We start from the raw sequence: 19,860 nt of genomic DNA, 5'->3' as shown, positions 1-19,860 counted from the left end.
CGCATTCACACACATGGAATTCCTGGCTACCAAGGCCCACCAGGAAAGTGGTCAAAGAACAAGGCTGCGTTATGTTAGGCACACCTCACTGCTTATTCATGCAGGGCCTCAAATACAGAGGCCACCCAAAAACATGGTAGTGGAAGGTTAACTAAGGTTTGGTTTAGTGTTATGAATCAAACAAACCATGGTTACAGTCAGCTTGCAAATCAAGTTCAGAAACCGTGGCTTGAAATGGATTTGTAAACCATGGTTTGTGCAACGACCCCCAACAGAGAGAGTTTCAGCAAGCTGAAAATGGCAGCAAACAAGCAATTCTGAAGGATGGTTTGGATTGTAAACCATGGTTTGGCACAAACGTCTCAGCTAAGGCAGTGAGAAAGGTATTCAGCTGACAAGTGCCCCCAAACAGAAGCTTGTGTAAGGACTTCCGATAGCACAACGGGGCTCCCCCTTCTCGGCGTGTGTCCCTCGGAAACTGGTTTGGGGGACAAAATGGAAGGATCATTCAGTCTGGCAAGCTGAAATGCTTGCGCTGATGGAACAGTAAGACCTAAATTCCTTTCCTGAAGCTTCTGTTCATTTTCTGCAAGGAAATCCTTGCACACCGTACTTTTTTAAAGTACCATGCAGCTTTATTTAAATACACCCTTTGGTTTCAAATCCAGCACTGATGTAACAGGGAGCTAGGATTGCCATCCAAGTGCAAAGCACCCTTAGGCACACACAACATCCCAAAAGGAGGTTCTTCAGATCCTCCTGGCCAAAGGTTGCTTGTCAGAGTGAATATTGCCATGAGCTGATTTCTCTTAGGGCCGTTCAACACAACGGTTTCTGCATTATTTAAAAACAAACAAACATGTCCTTGGGTCAGTAGCTCAGGCTGACTTATCTCCAATTCCCTTCCTGACTTCCCGATGCAGGAAAACCAGAGTTTTTTTACACACTAACCACCAAACTGTGGTTAGCAGGAAACAGGAAACCTGCTTAAACGGTGGTTTGCCCAAAGCAGGAAGTGAGAAAGCAGGAATCTACCAGCCATAACGGCTATGTTGTACATCCACAGCCGGGGGGCAGTATATTCTTCTGAACGCCAGTTGCTCTGAATCACAGAGGCTAGTGGTGTTGCGCTTGCAGGCTTCCCACTGGCGGACCTTGTTGGCCAATGTGAGAACAGAATGCCGGACTAGATGGGCCCCATCTAGCAGGACTGTTCTGGATCCAAGCACGCAAGGTGGCAGCGCTCAGCACCAAAGACGGCCGAGTCAAGGGTTGTATCCAAGGCTGGTCCCACTGAGAGTAGACCTACTGAACTAATGGACACAGCTAATGATCTAGGTTCATTAGGGAAGTTTTTAACGTCTGATGCTGTATTGATGCTGTATTGTTTTTAATATTCGGTTGGGAGCCGCCCAGAGTGGTTGGGGAAACCCAGCCAGATGGGCAGGGTATAAATAATAAACTATTATTATTATCATTAGTTTCGCTACACAGAACTCCACAGATTACATCAGTGTTTCCTAAAGTGGTCGATACCACCCCCTGGGGGTCGCTGGAATGATGCAGAGGTGCAATTGGGGACCTTGAATAAAAACAGAGGGGCTGTGGAAGCATAAGGAAAGAAGAAAATTTTGAAAAACTGTTCATACACATTTCATCTGTTGTGTAATGATGCTTGCCGCCACGTTGGGCACCGTTGCAGGACGGTGACAACGCCTCCCCTGGACCCGGTGGTCATGAGGGGCTTTCCCAGGTTTTGGTGACCCCTTTCTGGCTTCACCCAGGCCCGAGAAATGGATCACAGCTTACCTGCCTATTTGGCCAATGGCAAGTGAGCTACGGTGTCAGCCCGACTCCTGGGGTGAACCAGAATGAGCCTGCAGGCTTCACTCTGGTCCGCCACCCCATGAGTTTTTAACCCCAGGGCCTAGTCAATCTCTTCGTCCAGTTTTCACTGCATCTTTCTGTCTGTTTAAATTTGAAGATAGATTTCTGGTGGGGGGTAGCGCTGAGTATTTTTTTTTTTCCTGAAAAGGGGGAGATAGGCCAAGTAAGTTTGGGAACCTCTGGGATACATCCAACGGATTTGGCATCTGAACCAGCCCATTATGGAAACCCAGTGGGTCACCACTAAATGTGCATTTAACCGAGACCTATAACCAACCTTAGGTCTCTCTGGTAAGTCTTACTTTCCTGATTACCGTATTTTTCGTCCCATAGGACGCTCCGTCCCATAGGACGCACCTAGTTTTTTGGGGGGGAAATAAAGGAAATTTTTTTCCCCTTTATTTCCCCCCCAAAAGCAGGTCGGGGAAACCGAACCAGATTGAGGAACGGCGCTGCGCCTCCCTGAGCTTGTGGGGCTGGCCAATGTCTGCCTCAGGCGGCAGGCTGCTATCCGCAGCGTGGGGAGCCCTGCGGGGAACTCCCACAGGGCTGCCCAGGCTGCGGATGCGCTCCCGAAGCGCAGGGCGCTCTGCTTTCAGGGCGCCCGACGCTCCGGGAAGCAGGCTGCTATCCGCAGCCTAGACATCCCTGCCGGACCTCCTGCAGGGCTGCCCAGGCTGCGGATGTCTTCCTGAAGCCTGGGGAGCGAGAGGGGTCGGTGCGCACCGACCCCTCTCGCTCTCCAAGCTTCAGCGAAAGCCTGCATTCGCCCCATAGGACGCACCCAGATTTCCCCTTCATTTTTGGAGGGGAAAAAGTGCGTCCTATGGGGCAAAAAATACGGTACCTGTAGAACACACTTGTTTACTTAATTCACACATTACATTTTCCAGATGTACAAAAGAAGCCATCAAATACTTTAAAAGGTGTGGGGGGTGTAAGGCTTCTTCTGTAAGGCTTCTTCTATGCAAAACCTTCATTTTAAAAAACAACAACACCCAATTCCACAATATATACAGTCATACCTCGGGTTAAATATGCTTCAGGTTGAGCGTTTACAGTTTATGCTCCGCGGCGACCCGGAAGTAACGGAGCGCGTTACTTCTGGGTTTCGCAGCTCGTGCATGCGCTCAAAACGGCGTAGCGCGCATGCGCGGAAGCGGCAAAGCACGACCCACGCACGCGCAGACGCGTGTTACGTTCTACTCAGGATGCGAACGGGGCTCCGGAATGGATCCCGTTCGCCTCCAGAGGTACCACTGTACAGTTATGAACTCTGAAGAGAATACGGAATAGGGGAAAAGGGCAGCTTCACAACCAGTCAGCGCACTGGAAGGCCTTGTCACGGGTGTGCAGTTTCTGGTGGGTCATGAGAATGTCCCTGCGGCCAAAGCTCTTCCCGCACACCAGGCACTTGAAGGGCTTTTCCCCGGTGTGGGCCCTCTCGTGGATGACCAGACAAGTCCTCTGGCTGAAGCTCTTCCCGCACTCGGAGCACTTGTAGGGCTTCTCGCCCGTGTGGGTCCTGCGGTGGGTGACGAGGAACTGCTTCCTGCTGAAGCTCCTGCCGCAGTCGGGGCAGATGTAGGGCTTCTCGCCCGTGTGGGTCCTCTCGTGCTTAATCAGGTCTGACTTGGAGATGAAGCCCTTGCCGCAGTGCGAGCAGATGTAGGGCTTCTCGCCCGTGTGGATCCTCTCGTGCTTGATGATGTACGACTTGCGGCTGAAGCTCTTCCCGCAGTACGAGCAGGAGTAGGGCCTCTCCCCGGTGTGCGAGCGCTGGTGCTCTATCAGCTCCGACCGCCACACAAAGCCCTTCCCACATTCCGGGCACTTCTTCAGGCGTTCATCTTGGATCCGCGGCTGCACAGCCACTCCTCCCTTGGCCGGCTGGTAGCCCTGCGGCCCACAAACCAGTTTGTCCTTCCCGTTCTCCGGGCGGCTTCCCGGCAGGCTCTCGGAGGCTTCCCCTGGATCGGGACTGTTCCACTCGGCAATCCCCAAAAGCATCTTGTGAGGCCTTGGATCTGCGGAACAGTCCGGGTCGTCGTCCCCGCACACTCTCTCGGAAGCTGCCGGAAAGGAGGAAATCAAAACGGAAGTCATTCTGCCAATGAATTACAGTGGTACCTCTGGATACGAACGGGATCCGTTCCGGACCCCCGTTCGCATCCTGAAGTAAACGTAAGATGCGACTGCGTGTCTGCGTTTCGCCGCTTCCGCGCGTGACGTCATTTTGAGCGTCTGCACATGCGTGAGTGGTGAAACCCGGAAGTAATGTGCTCCGTTACTTCCGGGTCTCCGCGGAGCGCAAGCTGAAAATAGTCATCCGGGAGCTACTTCAACCCGAGGTATGACTGTATTAGACTATGTGGAAATGGCTCAACTAACAAATAGGTTAAGAGGTAACACCAAACAATTATTTTCCCAAAAATGGGAAATGTTTAAGAGAGACTTACAAAAAAATAACAGTGACATATTATCTATGGCTTGTGTACATAAAATATTAAGAAATAAAGGAAAATGGGTACACTAGGTTGTAAGAAAGTATTAGAAAGTATATTAAATGTAAGGTAATAATTATAAGCACATTCAAAACCACAAATGTCAACTATATCGGGAAATGATGGGAAGTCTATATTTATTTTACTTCAGTTTGTTGTTGTTGTTTTGTTTTGTTTTATGTACCATTATATGATTTTAGCTTAGCTGAAATCTAAGTGGAATTAGAAGGTCAAATTAACATTCTAAGTTAAACTAATTTAAGAAAATAGATGATAGATAGATAGATAGATGATAGATAGATAGTATGTGTATGTGTGAAGTTAAATCTGTAATGACATTAATGAATTTCAATAAAGAATTTTTTCATCCAAAAAAACAAAACAAAACAACTCAAGTCATTCCCTGATATGGGGGGGGGGGGGTCCTCAAGAAAGCTTACACACTGCCTGTTGCAGCATCTGACTAGAGACTATGAGGTAAAAGGTAAAGGTAAAGGTAAAAGGTAAAGGACCCCTGGACGGTTAAAGTCCAGTCAAAGGTGACTATGAGGTAGAACGCTCATCTTTCTTTCAGGCCGAGGGAGCTGGCGTTTGTCCACAGACAGCTTCCCGGGTCATGTGGCCAGCAGGACTAAACTGCTTCTGGCGCAATGGGACACTGTGACGGAAACCAGCGCGCACAGAAACGCCGTTTACCTTCCTGCTGCAGCGGTACCTATTTATCTACTTGCACTGGTGTGCTTTTGAACTGCTAGGTTGGCAGGAGCTGGGACAGAGCAACGGGCGCTCACCCATCGCAGGGATTTGAACCGAGGTATTTTGGGGTTATTGTTTCTATTTTGATTTTATATACTGTGATCTTTTTATGTGAACCACCCCGAGACCTCCGGGTATAGGGCAGTATATAAATTCTGATAATAATAATAATAATAATAATAATAATAATAATAATAATAATTAAAAAAAACACACCACATACAAATAAATAAAATGAGAGCGCAATGCAAGGCTGTATAATTTAGAATTGCTCAAGCAAGGCAACCTCTCACTCATACCACCACTGCCTGACCTCACACCTCTTTAAACCACCAATACATGAGTCACTCACACTCAAAACAGCACAGAAAGAGGAGTCCTCACCCAACAAGGCTGTGTCTCTGTCGTCGTCCTCCTCCTCCTGCTTCATCTCCCCTAAGATGACCCTCCGCCAGGTGTCTGAGGAAGAGTCTTCAGCGGTGGGGAAATGAGCAGCCTCCTCTTTGAATGGGCCCAACATCTGAAACAAGAGCACAGGATGTTGAAAGGAGACGCGGCTGGTTGCTGGCGAGTTCAAAGGGGTGGTTTGAGTGAGCCCTAGAAAGCTTGATACCTGGATACCTGAAAAATCATCTCTCCCTTTAGTGACCCAACCAGTCACTGCCCCACCTGCAGATACAAACTTATTTTATTTGTTGCATTTTAATCCCACCTGTTTTCCTCAGACTGATAAAATCTGGCTTTGTCACAGTGTCCCGTTGCACCAGAAGCGGCTTAGTCATTCTAGCTGCATGACCCGGAAAGCTGTCTGTGGACCAACGCCGTCTGCCTCGGCCTGAAGCGAGATGAGCGCCACAGCTCCACAGTCATCTTTGACTGGACTTAATCGTCCAGGGGTCCTTTACCTTTTAGCTTAGAATTGGAAGGGACCCAAAGGTTCATCTAGTCCAACACCCTGCAATGCAGGTATTTGTGCCCTGGGTGGGCAAGAACCACTAACCTTCTGGATAACAGTCAGACACGTTGAACCACTGCACCAGCGGGGGAAGAGGATGCCTGTGGAATACCCACAAGCAGGACCCAAGCACAGCAGCCCTCTCCCCTGCTTCAGACTCCAGCAAACTGGTATTGAACGTGACCCGGAAAGTACAATTAATCCAGAATGCAGCAGCTAGACTGGTGACTGGGAATGGCCACCGAGACCATATAACACCGGTCCTGAAAGACCTACATTGGCTCCCAGTACATTTCATAGCACAATTCAAAGTGTTGGTGCTGACCTTTAAAGCCCGAAATGGCCTCGGCCCAGTATGCCTGGAGGAGCGTCGCCACCCCCATTGTTCAGCCCGAACACTGAGGTCCAGCTCCAGGGGCCTTCTGGCGGTTCCCTCACTGCGAGAAGCCAAATTACAGGGAACCAGGCAGAGGGCCTTAATGGTAGTGGCACCCACCCTGTGGAACGCCCTCCCATTAGATGTGAAGGAAAGAAACAATGATCTGACTTTTAGAAGACATCTGTAGGCAGCCCTGTTTAGAAAAGTTTTTAATGTTTGATGTTTCATCGTGTTTTTAATATTCTGTTGGAAGCCGCCCAGAGTGGCTGGGGAAACCCAGTCAGATGGGTGGCATGTAAATCATATATCATCATCATCATTTAGTATATATACCCTGCCCATCTGGCTGGGCTTCCCCAGCCACTCTGGGTGGCTTCCAACAAAATATTAAAATATAGTAATGCATGAAACATTAAAAGCTTCCTTAACAGGGCTGCCTTCAGATGTCTTCTAAAAGTCTGGTAGTTGTTGTTCTCTTTGACATCTGGTGGGAGGGCGTTCCACAGGGCGGGTGCCACTACCGAAAAGGCCCTCTGCCTGATTCCCTGTAACTTGGCTTCTCACAGTGAGGGAACTCCCAGAAGGCCCTTGGAGCTGGACTTCAGTGTCCGGGCTGAACGATGGGGGTGGAGACGCTCCTTCAGATATACTGGACCGAGGCCATTGTTTTTTATTATTATTATTGTTGTTGTTGTTGTTGTTGTTGTTGTTGTTGTTATTCAGAAGTGTTACCACTTCCAACTGTGGAGACAGAGCCGGACCACCACGCTAGTAGCCATCGATGGTCCAATTCATGCATTAGTGCAAGACAGTGTGCTTCTGAGTATCAGTTGTTGGAGGCTTCAAGAGGGGAGAGATGCTGTCGCAAGCAGTCTTGCTCAGAGGCTTCCCATCGGAGCATCTGTTTGGCCACTGTGGGAAACAAGATGCTGGGCTAGAGGGAGCCCCTTTGGCCTGACCTCTTCCTGGGTCCTTCCTAACATCCTCACCAGCTCTTCCTGCCTCTCGTCCTCTTGCTGCCGCAGCAGGAAGTCCTCCACCAGGGCCACTGCCTGGGAACAGTTCTCCAGCTCCACGTCCCTAACCCAGTTCTGCACCTCCGGTGGCAAGACAGCCAGGAACTGCTCCAGCACCACCAGCTCCAGGATCTGCTCCTTGGTGTGCCTCTCGGGCTTCAGCCACAAGTTGCACAGCTCCCAGAGCTGGTTGCACACCTCCCTCGGCCCCTCGTTCTCCTGGTAGCTGAACTGCCGGAAGTGCTGTCGCTGCGCCTCTGAGCTGGCTGGCTCGTCCTCCAGGACCTCCTCCTTCACCTTCAAGCAGCGGACTTTGTCGCTGCCCCACAAGCCGCTCTCTGACAGCTGGGTTTCTTTACAGAAGTCCGGCAGGAGGCGGGCCATCCTCTCGCTCCCCTCCGAGATGCTGACAGGGGCGACAGCCGTGCTGTTGAAGGGAGAAAAGAAAAATTGGAGCTGGAAATATACTTTGGCCAAAGGCTACCTGCCAGAGTAGGGGGAGCCTTGCATTAAGGCACCAGCCTGGTAGCCACAGAATCATAGAATCATGGCACTGTAGAGTCGAAAGGGACCCAGAGCTTCATCCAGTCCAACCCGCTGCTATGCGGGAATATTATTCCTGAACCCATGCTTCTACTTTTCAAAGGTTCAATATTGCTCTATTTGCAGTCCTTGTTTTGCTGATTTCATTTAATATTCTAATTTTCTGAGATTGTTAATTTGGGGTTTTCATCAGCTGTACGCCATGATCGTCACAATTATAACAAATAAAGGCTTGGCATATCTCGCTTTGCATGTCATGAGTCTATCTCATATATTAGTTTCACCTTTTAAGTTGAATTACTGAAATAAATAAATTTTGAATTATGGTGCTGCAGGAGACTCTTGAGAGTCCCATGGACTGCAAGAAGAACAAACCTATCCATTCTGAAGGAAATCAGCCCTGAGTGCTCACTGGAAGGACAGATCCTGAAGCTGAGGCTCCAATACTTTGGCCACCTCATGATAAGAGAAGACTCCCTGGAAAAGACCCTGATGTTGGGAAAGATGGAGGGCACAAGGAGAAGGGGACGACAGAGGACGAGATGGTTGGACAGTGTTCTTGAAGCTACCAGGATGAGTTTGACCAAACTGCGGGAGGCAGTGGAAGACAGGAGTGCCTGGCGTGCTCTGGTCCAGGGGGTCATGAAGAGTCGGACACAACTAAACAACAACAACAACAATTGAAATAAATATTCTAATATTTATTTCACGATATTCTGATTTTCCGAGTTTCACCTGTATACCTATGTCTACAGCAATGATGTTCTTTACTTTAAAGAACGTGGGTTAGCATTCAAAGGCATGACACCCTGAGAGAGGATCCAGATTGCCACCCCCTCATTCTGCACAAAGAATCACTCTCTGCTCCACTTGGAAGTGTGCATAATCCCCCCAAAACCGAAGGGCTCCTCGTTTTTCTCCCGCTCTCCCCTACCTGGCAGGCAGAAATCCAACCAAGGATGTTTTCCCAGCCTTCCCTCTCCTCCCCAGCCCCACGGCAAGGAGAAGCTTCTCCAGTTGCACTTCTGCCTGCCATGGAGCCCATTCGAGGACCAGCACACCCTCCCTTCTCCTCCGCCCTTCCCACTTGCCTGCTTCTTTCGCAACCACCGGAAAAGTCCTTCCGAGCCCTGATTCTCTGCGCGTGGGAAAATTCAAAGGCCACTTTCCCATGGGAAGCGGAACAGGAAGTGGCATTTGATTGTTTTTGTTCCCCCCTTTCCTGCCGCAGAGGAGCTTCCGGTCTCTCTAGGAGGCAGTATTCCCTCACCTTAACCCTTTGCGGGGTTGTATGGAAGTGAGAGCTGGACCATAAAGAAGGCTGATCGCCGAAGAATTGATGCTTTTGAATTCTGGTGCTGGAGGAGACTCTTGAGAGTCCCATGGACTGCAAGAAGATCAAACCTATCCATTCTGAAGGAAATCAGCCCTGAGTGCTCACTGGAAGGACAGATCCTGAAGCTGAGGCTCCAGTACTTTGGCCACCTCATGAGAAGAGAAGACTCCCTGGAAAAGACCCTGATGTTGGGAAAGATGGAGGGCACAAGGAGAAGGGGGCGACAGAGGACCAGATGGTTGGATAGTGTTTTCGAGGTTACCAGCATGAGTCTGACCAAGCTGCGGGGGGCAGTGGAGGCCAGGAGTGCCTGGCGTTCTCTGGTCCATGGGGTCACGAAGAGTCGGACACGACTGAACGACTAAACAACAACAACAACAACCCTTTGCGGAGCAAAAGAGTCTTAATGCAGATTGTGACAAAGCTCGCTGACATGGGGGCCCTTCAGATGTTGCTGAACTACAACTCCCATCGTCCCTGGCTGGGGATGGCGGGAGCTGCACCCTGTTAATGTCTGGAGGACATGACATTTGAGACTAACACTGGGTTGGGAAACCTGTGGACATTGCTGGACTCAAGATTGCGTACATATCATACATTTTGAGTACATCTTTTTCCCCACCAAAGGGTGGCTGGTGAAACCCAGCCAGATGGGCAAGATATAAATAAAATTATGATGATGATGATGAATTATAGGAGCTGCAATTTTCTATGGGTGCTGGGAATTGTAGCTATTTGTGGGGTAAACTGCAGTTCCCAGGATTGGGGCATGTGTGCGGTTTAAATATACGGTTGATTCCCATCAACCCCAGCCAGGATGACCAACAGATGGCATAAAAGAGGCATAGCTGTCAACGTTTCCCCTTTTTTAAGGGAAATTTCCTTATTCCGAATAGAATTCCTCGCAAGAAAAGGGAAAAGTTGACAGCTATGAAATGGGGAGAGGAGACGTTAGCTTCGCACAGGCACAGTCTCCAATTGCTTGGGAAAAACCCTGGAGGGGAGGGGACTTTCAGTCTCAGCAAGGGGGACAGACCTGCCAGAGATCAGTTGCTGTGCTTATTAGGCCCGACACACCTGTGTTTATAGTGTTTTTGCTAATAAAGAGTTAACTCCAACTTGCTGAGTGTGTGTACATAGCACCTCCCAGGGCCTAGCTGCACTCCCAAGGAGGCTAGCGCATGGTGTTTTAAAAACAACAACCAGTAAACAAATTTCAGTACAAAACCATCATGTATTTAATGCAAAAGTTCAGAAACCCCATAAAACCACCCAGTCAAACCTTCATAACGAAACCAGATTCCTGCCCCAGGAAGGGCTTGCTTTCAGCACCCAAGGCAGGCCCTGCTTTTGGCAGTGATCAATGCTGCTTTGGAACTTCATAGCAGAACCAAGCACAGTGGGGCTCGGCCAACAGTCAAGGGTCCAAAGAACTGGAGTCCAATAACACATTGAGGGCCACAGCTTCCCCTTGCCCCCGTAAGACAGGAATGTCCTAAGTTCATGGCCGAGGTGGCCAGCCCATCTCTCTCAGGTGGATTCTCTGATGTCCTGTAAGGTTCCGCCGCTCCCTGAAACTTTCCCTGCTCCCAGAGAAGGCCCTGCCTTCTCCGCCAAGTGGGTCATCTGATGCTTGGAGAAACTCGACCTGTTGCTGAAGCTGCTCCGGCACTCCAGGCAAGAATAGGACTTGTTCCCTGTGTGGATCTTCTCGTGGGCCGTCAAGCTGGAGTGGTGCTTGAAGCTTTTCCCACACTCGGAGCACACATACGGCTTCTCGCCCGTGTGGATCCTCTGGTGGTTCTTCAGGTCGACGCGTTGGCCGAAGCTCCTCCCGCACTCGGAGCACTGGTACGGCCTCTCACCCGTGTGGACCCTCTGGTGGCGTGCCAGGATGGGCCTTGTGCTGTAACACTTCCAGCAAACCGGGCACCTGTGGAGCTTCTCCCTTGGAGGTTTCGTTTCCCGTGGGACGAGGAACGATTTCCACCGGTAAATCCTCCCAGAATTGGTCCACACCTCTTCTCTTTCATCTATGAGGCCTACAGAGACCTCACCTTTCTGCTCTAGTCTTCCCAAAGATTCCTCTTGTGTTCCCGGGTGCTCAGAACGGAGGAGTGGACCTTCAGCCTCGCCAAACATTATTCTATCGCACAAAGAGAATGGGGAGAGACAATCCTGGCTCCAAGACTCCTCTGCAGAAGGGAGAAGAGCAGATTGCACCTTACTTGTCTCAGGGGAAAGTTTAAAAGGGAAGCTATCTCTGCCTCAGAAGCATTCCCCACCCCCAAAAAAGGATCCTGCTCCCTTAAATAGCTCTTATTCAAAAAGCTCTTGGTAAGGATGACAAAGGGACACGGGTGGCACTGTGGGTTAAATCACAGAGCCTAGGCCTTGCCAACCTGAAGGTTGGTGGTTCGAATCCCCGCAACGGGGTGAGCTCCCGCTGCTCAGTCCCTGCTCCTGCCAACTTAGCAGTTGGAAAGCATGTGAAAGTGCAAGTAGATAAATAGGTACCGCTCTGGCGGGAAGGTAGACAGCGTTTCCGTGCGCTGCTCTGGTTCGCCAGAAGCGGCTTAGTCATGCTGGCCACATGCTGTACGCCGGCTCCCTCGGCCAATAAAGCCAGATGAGCTCCGCAACCCCAGAGTTGGCCACGACTGGACCTAATGGTCAAGGGTCCCTTTACCTTTACTTTAAGGATGACCAAATGATCAAGGGGACAGATCAGCTCCCCTATGAGGAAAAATTGCAGAGTTTGGGGCTACATATGGACTTATCCCTTCTCGTTTCCCCCGTAATGTTTTAATGGGCACTTACTTGAAAAAGAAACATTATTCTGGGATCTTCTCATGAAAGTCTTGTTGGCTTCGAAGGAATAATCTTCTGGCCAAAGAGGCTTCTGCTTGACCTCACTCACCATCCCACCACCTTTTGGAAGAGAAGAACAAATATATTCACAAATGACAATTTAAAAACTTGTGAGACTGCACACACGCAGCACAACCATAGCTACTGGCTTCCAAAGCAGGTGGCCATTGTTGGGAATGGTTAGACTAATTCATGGAAGAAGATAGGTTTATAAGCCATGGCAGCTAAATGGAGCTTCCCTGTTCCAAGGCAGGCTATCTCCAAATGCCGTAAGTACGTCAACAATATGGCCAGGGCTGTGGGTAGTGACGTCATCCGGCCAAGATGGCTCTCTACTCCTTTCTTTCCTTATATTCCAGCACCAAATGAACTGAATTAACACCTTTCCACTCACAACGGCACCGAGAATAAAGGTTTGTGGCTTCTGATACAACTCAGAAGTCTCAAGGATCTAAAGAAAAGGACTTGCGCTCTGATTTTGAATCCTGAGACTCACTTCTGTCAGCGGAGGGGGAGACCAACCAGGCGGCTGTCAATACAGCTCCAAAGAACAGAAAAGGCAGGAAACTCAGTTTAGATGTGATGCCTGCTCTTAGAGTTAAACTCTAGCTCAGATACACAAGAATACTGCTTTCTCTATGGAGCACAAATAAAAAATATTTGAAGATAGGTCACTGATTTCAAAAACCATTAATTGAGCAAAAGATCAGAGCATAAAGAATAAAAACCACTGTCACCATACCAGCAATAAACTATTTGGCTGAGGCTGATGGGAGATGTAGTGCAAAACATTTAGACAGCACCGGGTTGGAAAGGCTGATATAGATATACATATTTTTAAAAACCAACCAACCCACCAGCCCTGAGATACATGTTTTCTGGCTTTACATCTATCTTGTCAGGAAAAGTGTTCAGGAAATATGATGTTCTGACTGAACTAGGAAGATTCAAGCCTGCTGGCCACGTTCTTTGAACGACATTACCTGAAATTCTCTCCATTTCCTTGGAGTCCTGTACACAGAGACTGTTGGTGCCTTTGGGCCCGGAAATAAGGGTCAGCTTGGGGAATAAACATCCTCCTTCAGAAGGGAAGACAAAAATACAAGTGGAATTAGGAAAAATTTACTCCTTCTGACATGCTTCTCCATACCAACCTAGGTCCTAACCAGACCCTGAGATCATCTTTTGGGGGCCCTCTTCGTGGGCCTCCTCCACGAGGAATCCAGAGGGTGGCAGCACGAGAACGGGGCCTTTTCTGCAGTGGCTCCCTGTTTGTGAAAAGCTCTCCCCGGGGACATTCACCTGGCGCCTTCATTATACACCTTCTGGCGCCAGGCAAAAATGTTCCTCTTCAACCAGGCCTGTGGCTGATTAACATTCTGTGTCCTTTTAAATGTGTTTTGTGGGAAGGAGGGATATTGGTTTATTTCAGTTTTCATTCTCGTTTTTATTATGCATTTTGTGTTTTTATTTTGTATTTTTATGCTGTGAACTTGCCCGAGACCTTCGTATGAAAAGGTGGTATACAAAATGAAAAAAGGAATAAAGGAATAAATGCAGCTCCCAGAATTCTTTGGGGGAAGCTATGCCTGCTAAAGGGGCATAAGGGTAAAGGCAAAGGGACCCCTGACCATTAGGTCCAGTCGTGGCCAACTCTGGGGTTGCGGTGCTCATCTCGCTTTATTGGCCAAGGGAGCCGGCGTACAGCTTCCGGGTCATGTGGCCAGCATGACTAAGCCGCTTCTGGAGAACCAGAGCAGCGCATGGAAACGCTGTTCACCTTCCCACCGCAGAGGTACCTATTTATCTACTTGCACTGGTGTGCTTTCAAACTGCTAGGTTTGCAGGAGCAGGGACCGAGCAATGGGAGCTCACCCCGTCGTGGGGATTCGAACCGCTGACCTTCTGATCAGCAAGTCCTAGGCTCTGTGGTTTAACCCACAGCGCCACCCGTGTCCCAGGCTAAATGGGCATAAGAATGCTTTAAATGTATGGTGAGGATGTGAACTTTTGACAGGGAGCCTTTCCAAACCCTAAATTGATCCTGGGGCCTTCTGTATGCATGCCTGAATCAATTTATTTTGGTCCCTGACCAGAGAACAACATATACAGTCAAACCTTGGATCCTGAACGCCTTGATACTCGGATGTTTTGGCTCCCAAACACCGCAAACCCAGAAGTGAGTGTTCTGGTTTGCGAATGTTCTTTGGAACCCGAATGTCCCATAGGGCTTCCGTGGCTTCCAATTGGTTGCAGGAGCTTCCTACAGCCAATCAGAAGTTGCGCTTTGGTTTCCAAATGTTTTGAAAGTCGAACAGACTTCCGGAATGGATTCCGTTTGACTTCCAAGGTACGACTGTACAACAACAGAGAACATACAAACCTAAATAGATTAAAATTAAGCTCTATGAGTTAATACACAATAAATAATTCAGACTGCTAAAATATATAAGTTAAAGCTTTAATTGCTAATTTAAAACATATTAAGAAATTGGCGGTTAGATTCATTCAACCTTGTCTCTTTAATTGTATAGCAGCAGCAGCAGAAAATTTAGCCACTTTTAAGGTAATCTCCAGTTCCCTGTCCTCTATTAAGTATTTCAAGTAATAATCATCAGTTCCGCTTGGGGTTTGCTGCATGATTTGAGCAATAAATACAGTGGTCCCTCAGGTTAAGTACTTAATTCGTTCCGGAGGTCCGTTCTTAACCTGAAACTGTTCTTAACCTGAAGCACCACTTTAGCTAATGGGGCCTCCTGCTGCTGCCGCGCCGCCAGAGCACAATTTCTGTTCTCATCCTGAAGCAAAGTTCTTAACCTGAAGTACTATTTCTGGGTTAGCGGAGTCTGTAACCTGAAGCGTATGTAACCTGAGGTACCACTGTATAGAGCGTGTAACCTTGTAATAGTGACAATGTATGCAAAGCAAGTGCTCTAGCCACTGAGCTATGGCCCTTTCCTTACTCAAACTGAGAGATGGGGAAAGTAGAGCTATTATATGCTTTGCTAGAGCCCTTCCCAAGCCCTCTCAACACCGTTTATTGAGCAGCAAAGAAGGATGCATACCCAGAGAGGCGCAGTTGAAGTTGTTCTCTACCATGACATCTATATAGAGAGCTCTTTGGTCCGGATCCAAAAGGGCCCATTCTTCCTCACTGAAGTGGATCGCTACATCCTGAAAGGTCACCAAAACCTGGAAAAAAGACACAAGAACTTCGGAAGGGGCTTCATCCAAAGTCAGGTCATGGATCCGCCTAGTTCAGCAGTTTATAGACTGACCAACCAGAGGATCTCCAGGGCCCCAGGCAAGGAAATTGCATAGTACAGAGTCAGACCATCGGTCCATCTATTATCTATGCCAGGGGTAGTCCACAAGGTGCCCAGTTGACATTTTGCTGCACTACAAATCCCATCATCCCTGTCCATTGGCCATGCTGGCTGGGGCTGATGGGAGTTGGAGTCCAAAAACAAATCCAGAGGCCACCACAATAGCTACCCTTGATCAATGCTAACTGGGTTTCAAGACAGGGCTTTTCCTGGGACGTTCTACATACAAAAGAGGTGCTCTACAATTGACCTATATCCCTTCCCCAAAGGACTTGACGCCTTCGCACAAGCCACACAGTCGATCCACCTAATTAATTTCATTTATTGAATTTACAGTCGCACCTCGGAAGTCGAACGCCTTGCGAGTTGAATGTTTTGGCTCCCAAACACCGCAAACCCGGAAGTGAGCGTTCCGGTTTGCGAACGTTCTTTGGAACCCGAATGTCCAATGCAGCTCATGTGGCTTCCAATTGGCTGCAAGAGAGCTTCCTGCAGCCAATTGGAAGCCGCACCTTGGTTTCTGAACGTTTTGGAAGTCGAACAGAATTCCGGAACAGGTTCCGTTTGACTTCCGAGGTACCACTGTAAATACCGCCCTATACCCGGAGGTCTCAATGCAGTTCACAGAACAAAATCAAAATCTAAAACCACAAAACATATAATCAAAATAAAAACAACAGCCCAATAACCCCCTTCCCAACCTCCCCCCACATTTTTAAAGGGCATAAGGTAAAGGTAAAGGGACCCCTGACCATTAGGTCCAGTCGTGGCCGACTCTGGGGTTGCGGCACTCATCTCGCTTTACTGGCCGAGGGAGCCAGCGTACAGCTTCCGGGTCATGTGGCCAGCATGACTAAGCCGCTTCTGGCGAACCAGAGCAGCGCACGGAAACGCCCTTTACCTTCCCGCTGGAGTGGTACCTAGTTATCTACTTGTACTTTGAAATGCTTTCAAACTGCTAGGTTGGCAGGAGCAGGGACCAAGCAATGGGAGCTCAACCTGTCGCGGGGATTCGAACCGCCGACCTTCTGATCGGCAAGTCCTAGGCTCTGTGGTTTAACCCACAGCGCAGGATGTCTAATTAAGTATTTTCTACACTGATTGGCAGAGAATCTCCAGGTTTTTGGGTAGGGTCCTTACCAGTTTTATCTGAAGATGGCAGTGATTGTTTACGGGAGACTCTCAAACAAAGTACTTGTGTTATAAAATCCAACACATTCCCACTGCTCCTCTAACGAATTAAGTTCTTAACCCGAGGTACCACTGTACAATCAAAATCCAACAATTCCCATCTCTCCTCTAACTACTACACCTCACTGTCTCTCCATAGAGCTTCTCAGGAGCAGCAGGTGGGGCTAAGGCCACCTTTCATACTGAAGCGAAGGGGAATTGGTAGGTTGTTGCCCCAGAGCCAGTTGTCCCCTTGCCCACCTGAGCTGGAACCAGAGCAACTGTTGCCACACCAGCAGGAAGAGGGGCTGGCCCAGAAAGCGTCAGGGATGCCATCCTTCCGAATGCGGTGGTGAAAATGGGTTCGTTCCAGTGGTTGAGCGCTGCTGAAAGAAACAGAAGGGAGACAGCAGGAGAGGTAAGCCTCGAGCATTGCTACAAAAGGGAAAGAGGAAGGTGGAAGAGGCAAGTCTAAAATATTGTCATAAAAGGGATTGGGGTCAGCAGAAGAGGCAAGCTGCAAAAGTGAACCAGGATGGTGGAAGAGGCAAGCCTGAAATATTGCCATGAAATAGGAATGGGGACAACAGAAGAGGCAAGCTGCAGAAGTGAACCAGGATGGTGGAAGAGGCAATCCTCTGTTTTTCTGGTTCATACAGGCATCTTAGGAACCCATGACCTTGTAACTTTGTTGGTTTGTTTAGCAATTTGGTTTAAGAATACAGTGGTACCTCGGGTTAAGTACTTAATTCGTTCTAGAGGTCCGTTCTTAACCTGAAACTGTTCTTAACCTGAAGCACCACTTTAGCTAATGGGGTCTCCTGCTGCTGCTGCGCCGCCGGAGCTTGATTTCTGTTCCCATCCTGAAGCAAAGTTCTTAACCTGAGGTACTATTTCTGGTGCTGGAGGAGACTTGAGAGTCCCATGGACTGCAAGAAGATCAAACCGATCCATTCTTAAGGAAATCAGCCCTGAGTGCTCACTGGAAGGACAGATCCTGAAGCTGAGGCTCCAATACTCTGGCCACCTCATGAGAAGAGAAGACTCCCTGGAAAAGACCCTGATGTTGGGAAAGATGGAGGGCACAAGGAGAAGGGACGACAGAGGACAAGATGGTTGGACAGTGTTCTCAAAGCTACTAGGATGAGTTTGACCAAACTGCGGGAGGCAGTGGAAGACAGGAGTGCCTGGCGTGCTCTGGTCCAGGGGGTCACAAAGAGTTGGACACGACTAAACAACATCTATTTCTGGGTTAGCAGAGTCTGTAACCTGAAGCGTATGTAACCCGAGGTACACTGTAAAAGGAAAACTCCCCTGCCTAGATCCAGGTTTGGGGCACCAACTGCAGCTTCCTGAAAGGCATGCAGGATTAGGAAATTGAGAGTAGAACAACGCCTGCCACCTGGGCTTACCAAAATACCAAATAAATCCAGCTAGGCGTGCTCCACTTTCGCTTGCCTCGCTCTTATTTCACAGAATGACAGAATCATAGAGTTAGAAGGGTTCTCAAGGATCATCCAAACCAACCCCCTACAGTGCAGGAATCTCAAAACGCCGCCCCCTCCCAATCTGAAACCGTACAAGAGACCCTGCTTAGCTTTGCAAATGTGCCAGCAGCAGTCAATTGTTTAGTCGCAGACTAGAACCTGCGGACTTCAGCATCGCCCAGCCCTGCAAGTTGCCAGGCGATAAAGGAGAGCTGTTCCCGGCTCATGTGCAGAGCGCTGTTCGATTCCCACCCACGTCTCGCTCGCGAGTGAGCCTTGCATGGGGGCAGAGACTTTCGGGGATGATCGGGATTACAGAAAAGAGATCTCCCGCTCCCTTAAAAACAACCCTCCGCTCTGTGATCTGCCCCGCCTGCCCGGTGCCCGATCCCTTTCTCTCCCCAGGATCTACCTCCGCTGCCTTCCTCGCCCCTCGTGGCGCAGGGCAGCGGGCGTCTTGCTCCACGCAAAGTCTCCCTGGGGTTGGCCTCCGCCTGCCCCCCGGCTACCCTCGGGGAAATCGAGACCCCAAAGGAGCTGGAGGAGGAAGAGGAGAAGAAGTCACCGAAGCCCCGAGCCGCTCTGTTATGGATGAGATTCCTGCATTTGCAGGGGGTTGGGCTAGATGACTACCAGGGATCCCCGCTCCCAAGTCTACAGTTCTGTGCCTCGCTTAAAACAGCTGCTTCAGGCTTCCGGCTCCCAGCTTCCGCCTCATCTTTGGCCATCCTGCTTCCGGAGAGGGGAGTTGGCTGGAGGAGGAGGAGCGCAGGAGCTGCCTTGCCACCAACCTCTGAATGCTTTCCAAGCCGCAGCTCAGAGCAGCGCCGCCTATCTCCTGCGCATAAGCGTGAAACTCTGGAAGGGACCCCTGGGCATCATCCAGTCCAGCCCGCTGCAATGCGGGAATATGCAGCTGTCCTCTTGCAAACTTGGCATGATCAGCACCATGCTCTAAGCCAGTGTTTCCCAACCTTGGATCTCCAGCTGTTTCTGGACTACAACTCCCATGATCCCTAGCTAGCAAGATCAATGGTCAGGGATGATGGGAATTGTAGTCTGAAAACAGCTGGAGACCAAAGGTTGGGAAACACTGCTCTAAGCAGCTATACTCTACCTCGCCGGCTGTTTTATGGCTGGTTCCTGGGAGGGGATTTGGTGAGTCCAGAGGCAGGGAGTCCCAAAGTGTAGGTGCCGCCACACTAAAAGATCAATTTCCTTAATCCAGTTCACCAATAATTTATTAGGGACTCTCCAGCACTAGCTGCAAACTGTGGTTGCAGGTGAAAAATATAAGATCTCCTTCACCAGGCCCAGCTCTTGAATGTTCTCAGCCAGGACACTGAGATCCAGCGCCGAGGGCCTTCTGGCGGTTCCCTCATTGCGAGAAGTGAGGTTACAGGGAACCAGGCAGAGGGCCTTCTCGGTAGTGGCACCTGCCCTGTGGAACACCCTCCCTTCAGATCTGAAGGAAATAAGCAGCTATCCTATCTTTAAAAGACATCTGAACGCAGCCCTGTTTAGGGAAGTTTTTAATATTTAATGCTGTACAGTTTTTAACATTTGATTGGGAGCCGCCCAGAGTGGCTGGGGAGACTCAGCCCGATGGGCGGGGTATAAATAAATTATT

At 49.3% G+C, this 19,860-nt stretch overlaps 2 protein-coding genes across 2 annotated transcripts; both read right to left on the bottom strand.

Moving 5' to 3' along the window:
- Nucleotides 1–2,737: 2,737 nt before the first annotated feature.
- Nucleotides 2,738–8,051, bottom strand: LOC307208773 (zinc finger protein 24-like). Its single transcript, XM_079963722.1, has 3 exons — nt 7,471–8,051; nt 5,532–5,667; nt 2,738–3,959 (listed from the first exon to the last, which is right to left on the bottom strand). The coding sequence occupies exons 1-3, from the start codon at nt 7,879–7,881 to the stop codon at nt 3,199–3,201; spliced, it is 1,308 nt and encodes a 435-aa protein (XP_079819848.1). The 5' UTR covers nt 7,882–8,051; the 3' UTR covers nt 2,738–3,198.
- Nucleotides 8,052–10,590: 2,539 nt separating this feature from the next.
- Nucleotides 10,591–18,702, bottom strand: LOC307209030 (zinc finger protein 311-like). Its single transcript, XM_079964116.1, has 7 exons — nt 18,643–18,702; nt 18,156–18,207; nt 17,005–17,129; nt 15,313–15,439; nt 13,231–13,326; nt 12,197–12,307; nt 10,591–11,571 (listed from the first exon to the last, which is right to left on the bottom strand). Exons 3-7 carry the CDS (start codon nt 17,077–17,079, stop codon nt 10,907–10,909), a joined length of 1,074 nt encoding a protein of 357 aa, XP_079820242.1. The 5' UTR covers nt 17,080–17,129; nt 18,156–18,207; nt 18,643–18,702; the 3' UTR covers nt 10,591–10,906.
- Nucleotides 18,703–19,860: the final 1,158 nt, after the last annotated feature.

Source organism: Podarcis cretensis, assembly GCF_951804945.1.
Source record: "Podarcis cretensis genome assembly, chromosome: 2".
Classification (NCBI taxonomy): domain Eukaryota; kingdom Metazoa; phylum Chordata; class Lepidosauria; order Squamata; family Lacertidae; genus Podarcis; species Podarcis cretensis.
This window is presented reverse-complemented; position numbering and strand designations above follow the sequence as displayed.